A 15,219-nucleotide genomic window follows, 5' to 3' on the forward strand; every position below is an offset into this window, starting at 1 on the left:
TTTACATCTGATTGGATGTTTGCAACAACTACCAGTTTTAAATTGTAGTTGTAAAAACATGTTCCTTATGCAGAACAGATCCATTTATTTGCTTATATAATTGTGAAACCTGTTACGTGTCTCCTTGTTTCTCTTTCAGAGTCGTATCTCTTATGCCAGGAAGAACTTTAGAAAGGATAGTGAGCCAAACCATCTTGAGGACAGCGAGATGACCCCAAGGTCCTGTCTTGATGAAGACAATGAGTTGAAGCTACTCACCAGCAGGTGTGAGACAACCTCTGTGCAGTCGCTGCCTCAATCAGTTCGACTTCTTCAGTCTCAACTTAAAGCGGAAAGGCTTGCTTCAGCTCAGCTCCGACTTGAAGTCAAAGATGTAATGAAGATGTCAGGGGACTGCCTTGTGCACTATGGTGCCATACAGCTAGGGATGAAGCATCTATCGTTGACACAACTGAGGTCTCATCAGCTTGTTCGGATGCTTGCAGGGCCCGACCTTGCCAGGTCTAGTGCCTTCTGAAGTGCTCTTAGTTTTGTATATTCTTTTGTCGGCGCGTTTATATGCACTGGTGGCGACCTTTGATGCCCAGTGTATGTAATCCGCGGTCATGTTGCGCTTTATTATCACCGGTAGCGAACTTTGATTCCCAATGGATGTAATATGTCGTAATTTCTTTATTGTATAGTCTAGGTTTATTCTTTGGTCGGTATGCTGTAATTTAGGCCGAAAGGTTTAGTGGATCTCAGTGTTGTCGATCTTCAGGCCGGCCCGTTACTCATATGGGCCAAAACGTGGGCCTATAATCATCTTGGGCCATTAGCAGGTCTAAACCTATAGTAGTTTCCCGCCTTTAACAGGCCATGGGCTACATATTTACTATAGTGACACTGGGCCTCCTACGGGCCGTAGAAACAATGGGCCTTCTACGGTCCGTAAAAACAATGGGCCTTCTATGGGCCGTAGAAACAATGGGCCTTCTATGGGCTGTATCATCAATGGGCCTTATACGGGCCGTATGATCGATTGGCCAAACATGGGCCAAAAACAGACCGCATTATGGCCGTAAACGGGCTAGAGTTGGAGTCGTTCGTTCATGGGCCGACCATAACGGGTCGTCGTTAATAGGCCGTATTTGATGACACTATGAAAACGGCCCAACGTATTAACGGGCCACAAACGGGCCGACTGTAACCACGGGCTGAATTTGGCCCACAAGTAGAAAATGGCAGTAACGGGCCATAAGTAACCGAATGCTGGAAATGAGTCCAAGAATAAATGGGCCCTGAGAAGGCCGAAAGATAACATGGGCAGCAAACGGCTCAATGGATTAATGGGCCGTTAATGTGTATAAAGTGATACACTGTTCATTACGGGCCAGTTTCACCACGGGCTGTTAATGGGCCAAGAGTTACAAAGGGCCTCATATGGGCCGAAAGGCGTCATGGGCCATACATGGGCTGGAACTTAAAATGGGCTGGAATCATATTGGACGGCCCAGATGACGCTACTGGGCCTAATTCGAATAGGTCGTAACGGGCCCTGGGTTAGCGGGCTGTAAATGGGCTATATGCGAACAGGCCGTTAACAGGCTTTCCGTGGGCCGGCCTGCCACCTTTTGACCAAGTCAAACAGGCCGGCCTTTTCACAGGAATGGGCCTCTGTTTAGCCGTGCCACATGTCGATGTATCATAGGCCGTCGGTCCAATGAGTGGATGACATCTGTCCCAACGGTGAGCCGGCACGTGTTTCCTCCAGCCAATGATGATTTTACACGTGGAAAATCCCCATTGGTCGGGGCTGTTAGCGGGTTATCGGATCCAAAATCGGACCCGATAGCTTAACGGCGTTCCGTTACGGTGGATGCCACGTGTCGGTCACCCTTGACGAAAGCACTTCTGTGACGCGCGATTTATCGTTATGGAAGTGGACACTTCCGTGATGATAATTTTGGTAATGTCATGAAACACTTCTACGACAGCACAGGTATGACTATCTTGATTCTATCATAAAATCGTCATGGATGTACATGCATGACAAAAAATGCGACCTACTGTGACAAACACGTATCATCACGGAAGTTTATTTTTTTGTAGTGTGAAGTCTTTTTCTTCAAAGGGTGACTGGTCATCTTTGAATTCTGGACACCCGGTGGCTATCTCCTCCGGGTCAAGCTCCGATTGCCAGGCTTTAGCCCAGCCAAGAGCGATGATAGCTCCAGCTCGGGTAGCTGATAGTCTTTGCTCTTCAATCTGGCTTGGGAAAAGTGGATAAGTGATCCAGCACATACTTGATCTGACTTGGCGGTTTTCTGTTGCCCCCCAAGGCCACAAGACTACGGAGGGTGCCGCTGTAAAGTTGATCAGTTAAAGAATAGATGGCCTTCAGCTTCAATAGCATGTCTTGGCCAAGGTTGGCACTCCTTGCGCCTGCTAAAGACAAGGGTCGCCGGTGGGTTAGACTTTTTATACACATAAGAGTGAAACAAATATGCCCTAGAGGCAATAATAAAGTTATTATTTTATTTCCTTATATCATGATAAATGTTTATTATTCATGCTAGAATTGTATTAACCGGAAACTTGATACATGTGTGAATACATAGACAAAACATAGTGTCCCTAGTATGCCTCTACTAGACTAGCTCGTTAATCAAAGATGGTTAAGTTTCCTGACCATAGACATGTGTTGTCATTTGATGAACGGGATCACAACATTAGAGAATCATGTGATGGAGAAGACCCATCTGTTAGCTTAGCATTATGATCGTTAAGTATTATTGCTATTGCTTTCTTCATGACTTATACATGTTCCTCTGACTATGAGATCATGCAACTCCCGAATACCGGAGGAACACCTTGTGTGCTATCAAACGTCACAACGTAACTGGGTGATTATAAAGATGCTCTACAGGTGTCTCCGAAGGTGTTTGTTGGTTTGGCATAGATCGAGATTAGGATTTGTCACTCCGTGTATCGGATAGGTATCTCTGGGCCCTCTCGGTAATGCTCATCACTATAAGCCTTACAAACAATGTGACTAATGAGTTAGTTGCGGGATGATACACTACAGAACGAGTAAAGAGACTTTCCAGTAATGAGATTGAACTAGGTATGATGATACCGACGATCGAATCTCGGGCAAGTAACATACCGATGACAAAGGGAACAACGTATGTTGTTATGCAGTTTGACCGATAAAGATCTTCGTAGAATATGTAGGAGCCAATATGAGCATCTTGGTTCCGCTATTGGTTATTGACCGGAGATGTGTCTCGGTCATGTCTACATAGTTCTCGAACCCATAGGATCCGCACGCTTAACGTTCGATGACGATTTGTATTATGCGTTATGTGATTTGATATACCGAAGGTTGTTCGGAGTCCCGGATGAGATCACAGACATGACAAGGAGTCTCGAAATGGTCGAGAGGTAAAGATTCATATATTGGAAGGTTGCATTTGGACATCGAAATGGTTCCGAGTGATACGGGCATTTTTCCGGAGTACCGGGAGATTGCCGGAACCCCCGGGGGAAAGATATGGGCCTTATGGGCCATAGGAGGGAGGCTAACCAGCCCACAAGGGGCTGGTGCGCCCCCCACAAGGGAGGAGGCCGAATTGGACTTGGGAAGGGGGCGCCACCCCCCTTTCCTTTTCCTACTCCCTCTCCTTTCCCCTTTTCCCCCTCTAGTAGAAGGAAAAAAGGGTGGGGCCGAATCCTACTAGGACTGGAGTCCTAGTAGCCCCGCGCCGGTAACTTCATCATCACCGTCACCACGCCGTAGTGCTGACGAAACTCTCCCTCGGCCTCAACTAGATCAAGAGTTCGAGGGACGTTACCGAGCTGAATGTGTGCAGATCGCGGAGGTGTCGTGCGTTCGGTACTTGATCGGTTGGATCGCGAAGACGTTCGACTACATCAACCGCGTTACTAAACGCTTACGCTTTCGGTCTACGAGGGTACGTGGACACACTCTCCCCGGTCGCTGCTATGCTTCTCCTAGATAGATCTTGCATGATCGTAGGAATTTTTTTGAAATACTACGTTCCCCAACAAAGAGATGTCCAGCGGGTTAAAGTATTGGATTGACATGTTATACTTACCAAGATGGCGGCTGTCATTTGAATAATATGTTGCTTTAAGCCGGATAATTCTCCAGTCATTGGCTTAAGTGCAGCCTCAACATCTTCGGCCCTTTTCGCCAGCACAGCCTTCTCAATCTCCCAGTCGGCTCTCTTAATGTCAAAATCTGCTTTCAACTTTTCAGCTGCTTCTAATGAGGCCTTCAATTCTGACTTGGTTTTGGAAGATTCTGCTTGCTGGGTCTTGATGTTTTTCTTTAAGTCGCCCACTTGCGACTGCTGCATGATCAATTCTGCCTGAAAGACAATAGTGGGATAATGATTACAACATACAACGACAAGTTTTTGTGATGCAGATTAATTGAAGTCCCAAGCACATTGCCCGCAATATACTTGGCATTTGGGGGCTAATGCAGGTTGTTTCAAAATTTTCATGACCCGGTTCAACTTTTCAGTTTAAACCGGCACGTGGGGGCTAAATATCGGAATTTTTTCAAAGTACAGTGATTATAAGTCTCGGCTCAGCTTGTTCAAGTTAAACCGGCCCTTGGGGGCTACATGTTTGAGTCTTAGAGTTATTTACCAGTTTGGTTCATCTTATTACTATGGTATTATGATTGGCAAGCCATACATAGTTAATTCAAGAATTAATATCTGAAAGACCCGGCTCATCTTGATAAGATAAGCCGGCCCTGAAAGGCTATAGTTTGAAGATTATTATGAAGTCTATAGCATACTCATCTTTTTCCTATCCTCTAGACTTGGTAGCTATATGAATATATGTGGAAAAGGGTTAGGAATGTACCTCATAACGTTCCTTCACGAGGTTTACTAATACGTCCTCCATTTCACGGCTAGTGTGAAGGCGGTTCAGATAACCCGCATGAATGTCACCTGCAGTGAGGGCGACATAACTCTCCAGATCCAGCCTCAACTTGCTTTTGTCTTCTATTGGCAGCTCTTCTTTTGCACTATGTTTGGCCAAGACAGAAAGATCCCCGGCTCTGTATAGCATGTGCTAGTGATGATGACATCTCCGGCGATCTTATCAAAAGGGGCCTCTTCAGCAAGCTTGGCAGGGCTGGGTGGCTTAGGACTCGGCGGATCATGACATCAGTTTGCGGTGGTGGATCGTGGGCGACATCGTCATGATCTTGAATTGTGGCATCTGGGTTTACTGACATTTGCTTCTCTGGCTCAGCAGTTTGGGTTTTTCTTAAGAGCCGCCCAATTTATGTTTCTTGTCGACTTTGGCCATGCCTCTGTAATGAAAATATAAGGATACGAGTATATCATCATAACATACTTATCAACAAATGAAACAAGTACAAATACTTACCCAGGGGCAACTTTGAAGACATGCATCTGAGTCCCAGAAGAGTCGCCAGATGATGGAGGCGTCTTCTGATAATTTGAGTTGGAAGGAGTAAGAGGTTGACGTATTTGGCTGGCTAATGGATAAAGAGAGTCTAAGTTATGAGGCACCTCATGATTACGTTTGCGAGGAGCCGGTGTATTAGGGAAGCCGGAGATAAGATCTTGAGAGCCGCCGCTTCGAGTCTGGCGTCTTGCTTCATGTTGCTGTTTCTTCAAAAGAAAGTTGGGATCCAAGTAAGCAAGAGGATGAGAAAATTTCACCTTCCGGATGACCCACCGAGTTTTCTGTCTTGCCAAGGGTTCTGAGTCGAAGGAGACAGGGATGACCTCTATTGCATTTGCATGACTTGTTTCTACATCGCCCTGAGAAGAGTCGGCGGCAATAAGTTGCATAAAAAGATGACCAAGGGAGTCAAGTTCTACCTCTGACTCATCATCAACCTTGAGCAGATCTTCAGCAGTGGATTTCTTGGGACGACCCGGGCCTCCAGTTGTTGTCTTAGGCTTCTTGGGCAGAGCGGCAGCAGGCAATTTCTTCTTCCAAAAAGGGGATTTGGCCTGTTTAAACATACATGGAAAGTAAGAGATATGATATACAAGAAGTTAGCAAGCAAAATAAAAGATGGTGTAAACCACTTACATCAGGAATTGGATTGAGAGCGCGGAAAGGGTTCATGCCCACTTTACTGCAGCTTTGGAGGGTTTCCCCGAGCAATGACTTGGTCATCTCATTGATTTGCTGATCATTAAGACACAGTTGGCTGTATCGCTGCGGGTCCTTTACGTCACATGTATATTGGTACATTAAGCTAGGGCGGAGGCTCAAAGGAAAAATCCTCCAAGCGACCCAACAGCGGACCAGGTCAACCCCAGTTAAGCCGTTGGCTAATAAAGATCTTATTTTTGAAAAGATGGGCGCGTACTTGGCCCATTCTGCAGCACTGATCCGGTCAGGAAGAGCTTGGGGCTAAGTCGGAAGGAGCGGTAACACGACAGAGGATTCTCGTCAGCTAGAGAGGTATCTGGGCAGTAGAACTAAATCTGGTTCCAGACCTTGGGGTGACTGGGTAGTGCGGCAGTAGGGAAAATGGCGTCTCTCCGCCTCTGGATAGAAATCCCGCCGAGTTCAACACTAGGCCCGTCTGTCCTCTCGGTCTAGCAGTTCAGATAATAGTATTATCTGAATAATTCAATGCTGGGCTCCTCTTGAAGGTACACTTCATAGAAGACTTGGAAGTTGCATATATTGGAAACAGAGTTGGGGCCGATACCTTGGGCGTGTAGCTTGTAAAAGTTCAGAACATCCCGAAAGAATTTCGACCCGGGTGGTGAGAAACCACGAAGAAGGTGATCGGCAAAGACTATAAACTCGCCTTCCTTAGGTTGAGGCGGAACTTCAGCTCTTGGAACTCGCCAGTGGATGACGTTCTTTGCTGGTAAAATACCCATCTAAACATACTCATTGATAGATTGTTCGATGACAGTAGAAACAACCCAATCGCAAGAGGTGGTGGTCTTAGTCATTTTTGATAGTGGATGCCTGAGAATAAAGTGTGGCGGATCAATATTGTGACAAACCGCCCAGTAATTACAAAATTCATGTTTAAGTCGGCCATTCCCTGGTGGATTACAAGATCATGATTAAGTTGATAAATATGAGCCAGTCAACATTGCCGACGGGTCATACAAGGTTCTGGATTTTTGGATAAATTATGCATTATAATTAAGCCGGCTAAGTTCCGGTGGGTTACAGAGATTGTTATTTAAGCCGCCCAGACAGTGAATGGTGGGTCAGTTGACTATCAAATCAAGACAGCTGAGGTTTTCCTAAGTGTTGGGCAAACAGGTTCCGCAAGTTTGCAGCAATATTTATGGATCTAAAGCAGTTTGAAAAATAGAAGGTAATTGCTAAGCCTAGAACATAGTTATGGGAGAGCTAGAAGATTGAATCTCAGAAGGAGAGAACGAATCTATTATTGGAAACGGATGCCAAAGCTATCACTGCATGACTTTAGTATCACTTTGGGATTGAACTAAGCGACATGATGGTTGAACTATGATGAACTTGGATAAGCACGCTGAACTCCGATGAACCCTATGAGCGGAATCGGTCTAATGTAGATCTAGGTCAATGAAAGAGCTTTACCTGGATGCTCGACTGAAGAGCAGGGGTGCACCGCCGTTGTCTAGTCCGGTCAGGTTGATGCAGCGGCCTGTGTTGAAGACGCCGGTGAGGAACGGCGTCGGCCGAGCTCCGGTCGTGGTGGCAGCATGAGGAAGACGAGGAAGCAAGAGGGATGGGGGTAAAAGTGAAAAATGAACCCCCTCGTACCTACTTATAAGGAAAAGGTGAAACAGTTAACGGCAGGCGCAGAAATCGAGGAGGCATCACCATTATCTTAACAGCGGAGGCGCCTCAATCCGCGGAATAGCTGATTAACGCAAAGATCCGTTATGATGTCATGGGATTTTTTTCTGAAATTAATGACATGACATCACCTTTCGTTATGTCGGGTTATGAAAGTTTGTCAGTTTACATATTGAAAGAGTTTCGATGTTCGCCAACCAAAGGATGAAGATTGACATGAACATGTTCAAATCAATCTAGGGCCTAATGTTGGGGATATGACCCCGCTGTGTGACCCGCCCAGGAGGGGCTGGGTTACCCAGTTGGCGACTTAACATGAAGAAGGCCCAAGGAGGCCCAAGAAGGTGAAGTTGAAGACGGCGACTCACAGAGGCGGGCCTGGTGGAGGCCCATGACCCGACCGTGTGAACCGCCATATGCTAGCTTGCCTGTTAAGGCAAGACAACTTAGAAACCAGGTCGGTCACGTTGTGTGATCTAGTCGGACTCTTTGTAAGCCACTGGGCTTCGACCTGTGTATATAAAAGCGAGACCTGGCAGCGGGTTAACTCAAGAAACAATTGATCAATAGCTAGGTCAAGCGTATTCGCTCCCTTGTAATCGAAACTCAAGCAATACAACTAGAAGCAGGGCGTAGGCTTTTACCTCGTTGTGGGGCCGAACCTGGGTAAATCATTTGTGTCCTTTGTCCCGTTCAACCCCTTCAAGCTAACCTGCGTTGCGATGGCTCCACATCTAAGTCCCTTTCACTAGGGCATCTGCCATGACAAAACCACGACAGTGCCCAAGGGACCCACAAGGCAATAGGGGGCGCCATGGGGAGTAGGGCGCGCCGTGTTGCCTTGTGACTCCCTCTGAAGTCGGCTGGAGCCTATTTTTGCCGCAAGAAAGATAATATTGGGAAAATTTTGTGTTAAAATTGTAGCCCGCTCAGATTCACGAATCTCCGAGAATATAAAGCGAAACACAGATAGATAGCTATATATAGTGTTACTATTCATCACCCAGGGTGCAGAATAAGTTATTCTTCAGCCGAGGTAATCTTACGATCATTTCATACTTAAATTACGTTTGGAATTTAAATAGTTACATTCTTATTGATTCACTACGTAAAATTTGGCTAAAAAATAAAAATATAGCGCATAAGACAAGAAATTTTGCAGTTTATGTGTATTTTACACTATGTTTTTACGTTTGTAATTTTATATAACATAAAATATTTTTTACGACGATTATATTTTTTTAAGGTCTCTTTTTACGTCAGAAATAAGACAACTTACAAAACGTAAAATTACAGTGTATTGATGGTAAAATAAAGGGGGTGAAGAATAACTATTCCTCGCCCAGGGTGACGAATAGTCAATCCCTATATATATATATATATATATATATATATATATATATATACACACACACACACACTAGCAAAAGAGCCCGTGCGTTGCAACGGGTTCGAGAAACCGTCAAAATTGAGTGGGCAAAAAAATGCATTAACAATTTTAAGAAGACACCTACAGAATGACCAAAAGCCCAAAGAATACACATGCTTAGTAAAAATTCGCTACCGCGGCCTTTCTGATTTAGGCAACTAACACTAACTAATTAGACTGAGGGAAGAACATAACAATTAGTAACAGGCTGAGGGAAGAACATAATGCTGAGAAGTACAACATATCTCTACCGTAATGCTGCTTATGAAGTGAGTAAAAAATACAAAAGTCAGTCCATTAGTCCACCCCTTCAGTACAAACGAAAGGTGAAATATAACAGTATAAAACTTCAACATGAGTAATGAGATACTGACATGTGTAGATTAACCTGCATATGAATGAACATATTCCATAGAAATGCAAGAATTAGTTCCTTGTCGCCATTAAGAATATATTCTGCTGAAACTCTAACTGCATCTGCATCTGATATCAGAACCGGAGCTTCCTTCATATACTGGACAGCCATGGTGCAGTTGTGCAATTTCTTTTTATGTGAATCTGATGGAGCAATCACTTTTCTGAAATAAATAATGATGTCACTGTAAATCCAATGGCAGGAAGCATCTGACTAATGAGGGGGGGAAAAATGCATACCAAAATATTTGATGAGTCAGAAAGCAGGAGCTGAACAACTGTACCTAGAATCGCCATCAATCATATCTTCAATCAAATTTCCTATATAGTTGTCAGAAATCAGGAGCTGAACAACTATACATATGTAAAGAATTGCCATCATTGAGATCTTCAATCAAATTTTCTATAGGGAATTATACTCTGACGGTGCTGGTAAAGGAAGATTAATTAGAAAATTAACAAAATATTCAAAGGAAAGTCATAACAGAAACACAAAATGCCAAAGTCCACCACTATGTTGGATATTTATGGTTCTTTGAGATCACTATTGCATAGTTTTAGAGCACGGTAACACTGGCTAACACCATACTTGTTGATAATTCGGTCTATAACCCATGTTGATAGATGCATCAGGACATCACCTTCTAGATGCATGGCGATCAGCCAATGAATACAATTGAGGAACGGAAGTAAAAGAAGACCCGATCAGCTGAATAAAGTACTTGCATGTTAAAAAATAAAATTAACCAGAGGTAGATGTATTCGGCTATCTTACCCTGAATAATTTGATAGATTTTACGTAGCTTGGTGAAAAAACAAAGGAGGGGACAGATGCACGCACTGTAGCTGCTCTCGACCCTGTCCTCTTCACCTCACCACCCTGTCCCAGCGCCTCCATCTGTGGCACCCGGCCGCCTTCGCCCGCGGCCTGCTTGTCTGCGCAGCCTGGCTTCGCTTCGCACAACTTTGCACTGACCAACTCTGCCTCATGACACGCCACTTCCACGGCACCACGGCTGTCGCTCCAGCTTCTGCCTCTTGCCTAATGAAGCACCAACCATCCCAAGGCACTTCAGAAATAGATATAGAATTCTAAATCTCCCTTGTTCCTTGCAGAAAAGGGGCCATGAAAGTAACAGTGACAGATTGCATTGTCTGAATAACAAATTAACAGACTGAAACATGGCGTAATTAGATTCTTGTATGCTTTTCAAATTGGAACAGTGGCAATGTGGTAGTAGCCTCCATCAATTTTATGCTCTAGAAACTAAGACTACCTTTTCTTCAAGATGTAATCTAAGAGCTTGTAAACATGGTCAAATTCATCCCTGTTGACTATCTGAATGTGGTTAATGAAGTGAAGACTTAACCAATCAGAACTTGGCTTTTATGTTGTATGCTTCTGCTTTGGCGTGCCTGGTTCCTACGGGAAAATTTATGCACGGCAATGGTAAGGAATCCATCTCTGGATCAGTGGCGTTCTTGATCAGGTATGAGCAGGAGGTTAATGCATCACAGGACAGGGAAGACAATGCGAACATTATCTGCTGTCGGAACCTGTTTGGGGATCAGGTTCAGCAGAGCCCTATGGTCAACTACCAATCAGTGGTCGCCCCCGCCTGCTGGGATGGCTAAACTAAATACTAACGCAGCGTTTGATGCGGCTTCAAGGCAGAGCGTGTGCGGGGCTATCGCTAGAAACGAGCAGGGGCTGGCCTTTTTCTCGTTGGGACACAACCTGAACCAATGCGAATCCGTGGAGGAAGCTGAAAGCCTGTCTCTGTTGTATGGTCTCCGGGAGCTGTCTAAATACTTCAAGGATGCAATCTTGATCGAGATGGACTGCCTTTCCCTGGCTAAAGAGCTGTTCCGGGTTCAACAAACAAATCAAGGCTCTTCCCAATCATTGCTGATATCAATGCTGAGCTAAGTGGCTTCAGGTCCTACAAGATTGATTGGATCAAAAGAGACCAGAATAAAGTAGCTCACCACCTAGCTGCTCATGCCAATAGATCGAGCGACTTTCTCCAAGTAAGCTCAGTACCGGATGAGCTGAAGGAGATATTGTTGTATGATTGTAACACGACTATTTGACCCATTTCTGGGTGTTCCTAAAAAAAATCTACTAATAACATTTTATATTTTTATTACAGTATAGTTGTGTGTCATGTGGCTCAAGGTTTCTTATTTGCAGGAAAGTCAGACAGTAAGAAATCACTCGACAATTGCAAATTAAGAGGGAGAATGAAGAAAAACCAGAGGCATTACTTTCATGGAATTCTGATCTGGCTTGTTGGGCTTCTTGTGTGACTGGTCTAGAGTGTTGGGCTTCTTGTTCTGCTTTTTACCCTTGCCATTATAGAAGTTAAACCCGAATGGTCCAAATGCTGATAGTTCCCCTTTCAGTGATCTCACTACAGTTCTCATCAGGCACATATGATCTTCCTGAAAGGGGAACTATCCCATCCTGTCCATGGAAAAGCTTGAATGCCGACTCAAAGCCTGGTCCATCCTCAAAGATCAGGCCCTTGCTTCCCCGAGCCTGCAAAATAACGCAAATTTTCAAGGAAAAATGCACTACCTTGGTCACCGAGTCACCAAACGACATAAGAAGCAGATCTTACAGCTACAGGCAAAGCAGAAGAAAATGAAAAGGTTGTGGCTCCATTGATATTCCTCAGGAATGGGCATCTCTCAACACCGGGATGACCAGAAAAGTTCTCCGATGATGCCGAGTCATAGAACAGGCTGCTGAAGTGCATTTCCAATCTGGGAGAAGACATATAAAATAAACATTAACTACAGAACAGAAATGTGATCAATCTAGGATGAGGTTCAGAAAACCAAATAGATGCATCGTAATGTACTAAAGGTAGTTCCAGAGAAGCGTAACTGATGATCAGGAAACTAACAAACGTGTCTCGACTAAATAATTATAAGAATCAGGAAACATATTATCACCAGGGTAGATGCCCGTGCGTTGCAACGGAATGCATAATGTCTTTTAGTTGGGGATGGGTATTGTTGTGATGTATAAAAAGATGAAGATCAAGCATAACTAAATATTAAAGAGTGATAACAAATAAATGAAAACCCAAAAATATAAACTTGGTTCATGTATAGGATGTGTCACATAAATTAAAATAAAACCATAACTGCGTCTATCGACTCTTGCCGACTGGAACACAAGTATAAATTAGAAACAATATATTTTTTCACATTAAGCAACAATTATAGAGTACATCTCTGTAAACAATATTCTTGGTAAATGACACAACATAAATAGAGCTATCATCCTAACATCTAAACACGATCGTTCAATTTGATTTGGAAGAAGTGTTCTTCTACTTACCGGTGCAGAGCCTTGCTTGCCACTGCCTATCCAGAATGTTGTGCGCATGTGTTTTACTTATCCTTAATGGATGAAAACAAAAGCATTGTTTGGATTTTATTTGCACACAATGAAAAGTGTGTGCATTCTATATAGGAAGGCTTCTGTATAGGAAACATCATACTGCCTTTTATACTGTTTATTACAAAAAGGTAATTTGGTTAGGTCAATCCTTGCCTCCTGCTAAAGCGTAATTACCAAATGATGACAGCAGTACATCAACATTAGCAAAGAATAAGTAATGGACATGATGTTCTAGATCCAAATATTGAAACAACCTTAGGTGAGCTCATACCTGAGACAATTGAACCACATAACTTCCAATTCAAAGTACGTCTACAGAATCCTCGGCTCTAAATTACATTTTACTGCATAATCACATCTAAGTGCAGGCCTACATTTACCTCGTTCTTCTCTGCGGTGGCTACAGCCTTCCCATCCTCCTCCTTCTGCTGCTGCTTCTACCTACAAGGAATCCGCGCCGCCGCGCCGGATCCATCCGTCTCGCGCGCCCGTCCTCCGTCGCCCGGCTCCGGCGAGCTCCTGCCTAGGTCGCCGGATCCCTCGCTCCGGCCTTCCTCGCCGTCAACGGCGACCCCCGCCTCGTCGCCCGCCTTCGGATCAGGCACCCCAGCCCCTGCCACGCACGGATCCGCCCCCTGCAAGCTCCAGCCGCCGCCGCCGCCGTCCTACATCAAGCAGCCGTGCCACCCCCAACCGCTCGAGCCGCCGCGTTGAGCCGATCCAGAAGGTGTGCTCGAGCTTCATCCCCGTGTAGCCGGTCGGGTCAAGGCAGGTGCGACGGCGGGGTGGGCGGTGGCGGCGCACGGTGGCGCGCGGTGAAGGGCGTGGCAGGAGGTGGAGATGGGATTTGTCGTGCGGGGGCGGGCTGATTTCCTTTCCTTTCCTCACGCATAACGGTTTGGGTTAACTTACTGTGAGGATTGCGCGTTGAATACCCAGAATAACGGACGGACGAAATATGCTATTAGTACCACCTCATTTATATTACGATTTTGTCTATACGAATCGTAAAAGCGTATTACGACTGAGCGGAAGCGTATTGTGACGGCGAACCCAACAAAATCAATTCGTGCTTTACTATTATTAGGGATATATATAGAGAGAGAGCGAGGGAGAGAGTGAGAGATCCAATCTCGGAGGGGCTCCTGACCTTCGGGAGCCATGGCGGCCAAGGACCAGAGGGGGAAACCCTCCTCCCATCTAGGGGGAGGCCAAGCAAGAAGAGGGGGGCTCTCACCTCTCTTCCAGTGGCGCTGGAGCACCATCCGGGAAACCATCATGAAAGCGATCTACGCCAACTACTTCGCCGCCGTCATCACCAACTCTCTTCCCCTCTATGCAGTGCTATAACCTCTCTATTCCCATTGTAATCTCTACTTGAACATGGTGCTTAATGCTAGGTATTATTATCCAATGATGTGTGGCAATCCTATGATGTTTGAGTAGATTTATTTTGCCCTATGGATTAATTGTGGTATGGTGTGATTGATATGAGTTGTAATGTAAACTAGTGCTATCCTATGATGCCCTCTGTGTCACACAAGTGATAACCCACAAGTATAGGGGATCGCAACAGCTTTCGAGGATAGAGTATTCAACCCAAATTTATTGATTCGACACAAGGGGAGCCAAAGAATATTGAGTAAAATGCATACGCGGTCCTAATTCTTTTGCAGAAATGTCGAATGGGTCCTAAATCTATGAAAATGCACATCGCAGTCCGAAATCTTTCATAAGTGGTTCATTGGCGGTCCGGTAGATCACGTCTTTCACTGAACCGGTAAAACGCCCTGCTCATGTCCACCGCGGCGGCGATAGATGCTCCCCTCGTTGCAAGCACCTGCAGTAGCCGGCACTGCGGTGCGTACCAAAGTCTAGGGCATACCCCGACGTTCCGAGGTGTCGTGCCGCCGGCCAGGTGTGTGTGCCGAGGACCCATGCCACGCCACGTGTGCCATCCCGCCAGCCATGGGCGCATGTGCGAGACCCCGAAGCCGACGCAGATCGATCAAGCTAGAAGGCGTGTAAGCTGCGACGTACGTACGTGAGCTAGCTCCCTGAAAATCCATCCACCTGCCTGCTTAAAGCCAGCTTTGGTGACCTTGGTCACCAGGTTCATGCCGCGCCGCACCACGTA

General features: G+C 45.3%; 1 protein-coding gene and 1 long non-coding RNA gene across 12 annotated transcripts; both read right to left on the minus strand.

Moving 5' to 3' along the window:
- Positions 1 to 1,965: 1,965 nt before the first annotated feature.
- LOC109757501 (uncharacterized) lies at positions 1,966 to 8,830 on the minus strand. Of its 10 annotated transcripts, none has more exons than XR_012204937.1 (7): positions 6,097 to 8,830; positions 5,880 to 6,014; positions 5,576 to 5,660; positions 5,419 to 5,483; positions 4,885 to 5,341; positions 4,101 to 4,376; positions 1,966 to 2,424 (listed from the first exon to the last, which is right to left on the minus strand). XR_012204937.1 is itself a non-coding variant. In XM_073510433.1 (6 exons), exons 4-6 carry the CDS (start codon positions 5,092 to 5,094, stop codon positions 2,386 to 2,388), a joined length of 525 nt encoding a protein of 174 aa, XP_073366534.1. In that variant the 5' UTR covers positions 5,095 to 5,341; positions 5,419 to 5,483; positions 5,565 to 6,014; positions 6,097 to 6,753; the 3' UTR covers positions 2,077 to 2,385. The 10 variants fall into 10 exon arrangements, 5 of the variants coding, with proteins under 5 accessions (XP_073366534.1, XP_073366535.1, XP_073366536.1 ...); XR_012204936.1 differs by having other exon boundaries at positions 1,966 to 2,427; positions 5,576 to 6,014; positions 6,097 to 6,996; positions 7,603 to 7,932; XR_005772878.3 differs by having other exon boundaries at positions 1,966 to 2,427; positions 5,565 to 5,819; positions 5,898 to 6,014; positions 6,097 to 7,782.
- A 671-nt stretch (positions 8,831 to 9,501) lies between these two features.
- LOC141042389 (uncharacterized) lies at positions 9,502 to 14,006 on the minus strand. Of its 2 annotated transcripts, none has more exons than XR_012204938.1 (6): positions 13,463 to 14,006; positions 12,292 to 12,436; positions 11,936 to 12,209; positions 10,443 to 10,709; positions 9,908 to 10,096; positions 9,502 to 9,831 (listed from the first exon to the last, which is right to left on the minus strand). It is a non-coding gene; the product is annotated as an uncharacterized lncRNA (long non-coding RNA). The 2 variants fall into 2 exon arrangements; XR_012204939.1 differs by having other exon boundaries at positions 9,908 to 9,988; positions 13,463 to 13,982.
- Positions 14,007 to 15,219: the final 1,213 nt, after the last annotated feature.

Source organism: Aegilops tauschii, chromosome 3, assembly GCF_002575655.3.
Source record: "Aegilops tauschii subsp. strangulata cultivar AL8/78 chromosome 3, Aet v6.0, whole genome shotgun sequence".
NCBI lineage: Eukaryota > Viridiplantae > Streptophyta > Magnoliopsida > Poales > Poaceae > Aegilops > Aegilops tauschii.

Coding starts and splice junctions, on each gene's coding strand:
- LOC109757501 (XM_073510431.1), bottom strand. CDS start 6,261: ATGTACCAATATACATGTGACGTAAAGGACCCGCAGCGATACAGCCAA. Junction 6,015..6,096: donor CTCTCAATCCAATTCCTGAT/GTAAGTGGTTTA, acceptor ATGTTTAAACAG/GCCAAATCCCCTTTTTGGAA. Junction 5,481..5,564: donor CTCGCAAACGTAATCATGAG/GTGCCTCATAAC, acceptor AATTATCAGAAG/ACGCCTCCATCATCTGGCGA.